Source organism: Ostrinia furnacalis, unplaced genomic scaffold, assembly GCF_004193835.3.
Source record: "Ostrinia furnacalis isolate ACB-3 unplaced genomic scaffold, ASM419383v2 OfSCF4536, whole genome shotgun sequence".
In the NCBI taxonomy this organism is placed as follows: Eukaryota; Metazoa; Arthropoda; class Insecta; order Lepidoptera; family Crambidae; genus Ostrinia; species Ostrinia furnacalis.
This window is the reverse complement of record NW_021134775.1, coordinates 682,751-686,993: the sequence shown is the minus strand read 5'-3', so window position 1 is coordinate 686,993 and position 4,243 is coordinate 682,751. Positions and strand designations below refer to the sequence as shown.

Below are 4,243 nucleotides of genomic sequence, written 5' to 3'. Positions count from 1 at the left end.
ATACGGAGCTTTCAAAGTGGCAATTTTCCATCGTCAATGGGTAGCGGTTCTGGCGACAGATTGGTGCAATGGTGTCATGGAGCACCTGGTTTTGTACCCTTCAACGGCCAAGTCACACAACATTAACTATAATAATAAAGAAATTGCAGTAAGGAACCATAGACTTGGCACGACTTTGTCTAGATTTCATTACTTTTTAGAGATAAACAAACAGCTCCATCGAGACTTGGCTAGTTTTTTACAGAATGTTTTTGGTGGGATTTATTTTACACGGACAACAATAGCTGCACTCTGAATGGCTGTTGGCCTGACGTCTCCGCCATAACATCTATCGCGAAAATTAGTGAAAACGTGTGTGTTTTGTGGGATTACTTTTTCGTAACAGGCAGTAAAATCAGCGATTTTATATAGAACGGTAAATCTTCGTTTAAACCATTTTTTGTAATACGTGTGGTACGAACATTTAGTAAGCTTTTATATTTGCTGTAACAAATTTTATCAAAAAAATACTTGTTTCTGATCTCATTTTGTCTAATATTTTGTTANGACACAAGCTCCGGGTCTGGCACTTCTTCCGGCTCCAACACTTCATCTGGCAGCTGGACCGGCTCTGGCAGTAGCACATCTTCCGGATCTGACACAAACTCCGGATCTGGCACTTCTTCCGGCTCCAACACTTCATCTGGCAGCTGGACCGGCTCTGGCAGTAGCACATCTTCCGGATCTGACACAAGCTCCGGATCTGACACATCTTCCGGCTCCAACACTTCATCTGGCAGCTGGACCGGCTCTGGCAGTAACACATCTTCCGGATCTGACAGCGGATCTGGTTCCAACACATCTTCTAGCTCAAACACTGGCTCAGGAAGCTGGACCAGTTCCGGAAGCGACACATCCTCAGGATCCAACACTGGATCCGGATCTGGCACTTCTTCCGGCTCCAACACTTCATCTGGCAGCTGGACCGGCTCTGGCAGTAGCACATCTTCCGGATCTGACACAAGCTCCGGATCTGACACATCTTCCGGCTCCAACACTTCATCTGGCAGCTGGACCGGCTCTGGCAGTAACACATCTTCCGGATCTGACAGCGGATCTGGTTCCAACACATCTTCTAGCTCAAACACTGGCTCAGGAAGCTGGACCAGTTCCGGAAGCGACACATCCTCAGGATCCAACACTGGATCCGGATCTGGCACTTCTTCCGGCTCCAACACTTCATCTGGCAGCTGGACCGGCTCTGGCAGTAGCACATCTTCCGGATCTGGCACTAACTCCGGGTCTGGTACTTCTTCCGGCTCCAACACAGTTCTGGCAGCTGGACCGGCTCTGGAAGTGACACATCATCTGGATCTGATACCGGATCTGGTTCAAATACAGGTATTACTTGGGTATCATAACTTAGAGTTCCATAACCAAAATCCATGTAACAATGTATGCACAGTTTTGACAATAAATGACTATCTATCTATCTATCTATCTAAAAAAAACAAGTAAATAGAAAAAATCGTATTTTAACCGATTTTAAAAATCCTAGGAAATCTTTGCTCCTACTTGTAGCCAAAGCCACTATGACCCACAGTAGGCACCTGAGTGTTTCTGTGTTGAAAAAATAAACTATTTTTTTTCTTCAAAATTTTGTTATACTTTTTGTCGGCGTGATTAATTTATGTCACCGTAAAATTGTGAATTCCGTCAGATTATAATTTGACGTAGTTAAATTACAATCTAACCTAACCTAACCCACTGTTAGTTTACAATCTAACGCGTTATATTATAAACTGACAGAGTTCACAATTTCACGTTGACATATACATACCTCCACAAACTTACAGCTTTCTAGTGCCAATAGTTTCCAAGCAAAACCTCGGGCAGACAGACAGACAGACAGACATATCGAAACTATAAGGCTTCCTTGTCAGGACTATGAAAAACCCTTTAACTTGTATCAAGTAACATTTAACAAGTGTGACAAAACTAACATAATTATTTTATTTAATGCTTAACCTAAATCTATATATATAAAAGAAAGTCGTGTTAGTTACTCCACTTATAACTCAAGAACGGCTGAACCGATTTAGCTGAAAATTGTCAGGGAGGTAGTATAGAGCCAGGAGAAGGACATAGGATACTTTTTATCCCGTTCGAAATAAAAAAAAGTCTGCTTATTTATTGCCATTAAGGCGGAACAAAGTTCGCCGGGTCAGCTAGTCTATTATATAAAAGAAAGTCGTGTTAGTTACTCCACTTATAACTCAAGAACGGCTGAACCGATTTAGCTGAAAATTGTCAGGGAGGTAGTTTAGAGCCAGGAGAAGGACATAGGATACTTTTTATCCCGTTATTTATTGCCATTAAGGCGGAACAAAGTTCGCCGAGTCAGCTAGTAGGTAATAATGATGTATTGGATAATTTGATAACTTGATCTTGAAAAAATTCATGAAATAAGTAATTCAGAGGACTGAGTGTGAGTTTGCATCAAACGCGCTCACAATGTATGACGGATTGTACAGCGCCTCTAGCGGAAACTTTCAAGAACTAAAATTTCATACATTTTTTTAACGTTTGATTGTAACTCACACTCAGCCCTCTGGTAGGGCCCAAAAGATAAGGAGACATGTAAAGTGCCCTTAGGGGCTATCTTCTTTTACTGTATTTGACGTTCATAAGTGCCACTGGTGGTCAAAATTGAAAAAAATATTTCTGATTTTGATTTTGAAATGCAATAAACACATTTTGTCTTTGTCTTTATTTACAGGCTCCAGCTCAAGCACTGGCTCCGGAAGCTGGACCAGTTCCGGAAGCGACACATCTTCCGGATCTAACACTGGTTCCGGATCTGGCACATCTTCCAGCTCAAACACCAGTTCTGGCAGTTATACCGGCTCTGGCAGTAACACATCTTCCGGATCTGGCACAAACTCCGGATCTGGCACAAACTCCGGGTCTGGTACTTCTTCCGGCTCCAACACCAGTTCTGGTAGCTGGACCGGCTCTGGCAGTAGCACATCTTCCGGATCTGACACAAACTCCGGATCTGGCACTTCTTCCGGCTCCAACACTTCATCTGGCAGCTGGACCGGCTCTGGCAGTAGCACATCTTCCGGATCTGACACAAGCTCCGGATCTGGCACATCTTCCGGCTCAAACACTTCATCTGGCAGCTGGACCGGCTCTGGCAGTAGCACATCTTCCGGATCTAACACAGGCTCCGGATCTGACTGCACTGATGCTTCCAGTTACTCTTCATCCTCCAGCCATTCTGCTTCAGCCAGCCAGGCAGCAGCAGCTACGAAATCTAAAAAATCAATCCGTTCAGGTAAAGGCAGTTACGAAGAAGTTTCGCAGTCCAAAAGTGACAGCAGCAGTCAGACTGAAGCTGACAGCTCCACTTACTCTTCAAGCGATGCTGACGGTTCTTCTTATAGCGAATCTTCTTCATACTCTAGCAGCAACTCTGCTAGCGAATCCTCGAGCTTCAGCAGCAAAAAGGTCATCAAAGCTTAAAACGATAATTATGTTTTATTTCCATTTTCTAGGCCCGTATTGTGAAATAATCAGGTTAAAAATATACTCTTAAAGGTACGGGATTCCCACCTCTCGTTCCCACCGCTGCAACTAGTGTAGCCAGGATCTACAGCTTGACCGCCAATAACCCAACCAGTGAAGGTTAAGTTTGTCCCGGGAGTAAGTTCTGTCATTGGACCCGCAACAAAATTAATCAGAAGAACATAGGAGGAGTTCGACTCTTAAGGGTGATTTAAGGCTAAGAATGGTCTTACATATTGGAACTTGACCAATCAGACTTATTTGAAGTGAATTTTAAGCGTCATTTCAAAATACGTGCGATAGAAATTGTTGAAAGAATATTTTTGTATCAAAACTCTCGATTGTTTTTATTAAGAAAATTGTTTTGACGTTTTGGCTGTAACAGTAATAAAATTGTTTGAAATATACATTACTTGTTGATAAAACTTGTTTTCTTGTCTAAATCCCTTTCATTTCGATAATATTTCTTTATTTCTTCTACATAAAGAACTAGGTAGGCCACACTTTTAGATTCATAAGACACTTAGTGACTGAGTTTCTTGCGCTGCTTCTTCTCAGCACTGGCCCATTTATTGTCCCGAAGTAGGTGGTAGGGTTAATATTGGGACGTGTAAAAGTGCTTTTTAAAAGCATATTTGCAAAAATAAATGAGATTTATGAGTTTTAGTTTTACTCTTCTATGTATCAGGATGAC

General features: G+C 42.3%; 1 protein-coding gene across 1 annotated transcript; it reads right to left on the bottom strand.

Annotated features, from left to right (window-relative positions):
* Positions 1–542: 542 nt before the first annotated feature.
* LOC114359638 (protein TsetseEP-like) lies at positions 543–3,239 on the bottom strand (the record flags this gene model as incomplete). The annotated part of the gene is made up of 2 exons (XM_028314106.1): positions 543–1,285; positions 2,951–3,239. Coding segments are annotated over 2 exons (1,032 nt in total), but the record flags the coding sequence as incomplete, so codon positions are not given.
* Positions 3,240–4,243: the final 1,004 nt, after the last annotated feature.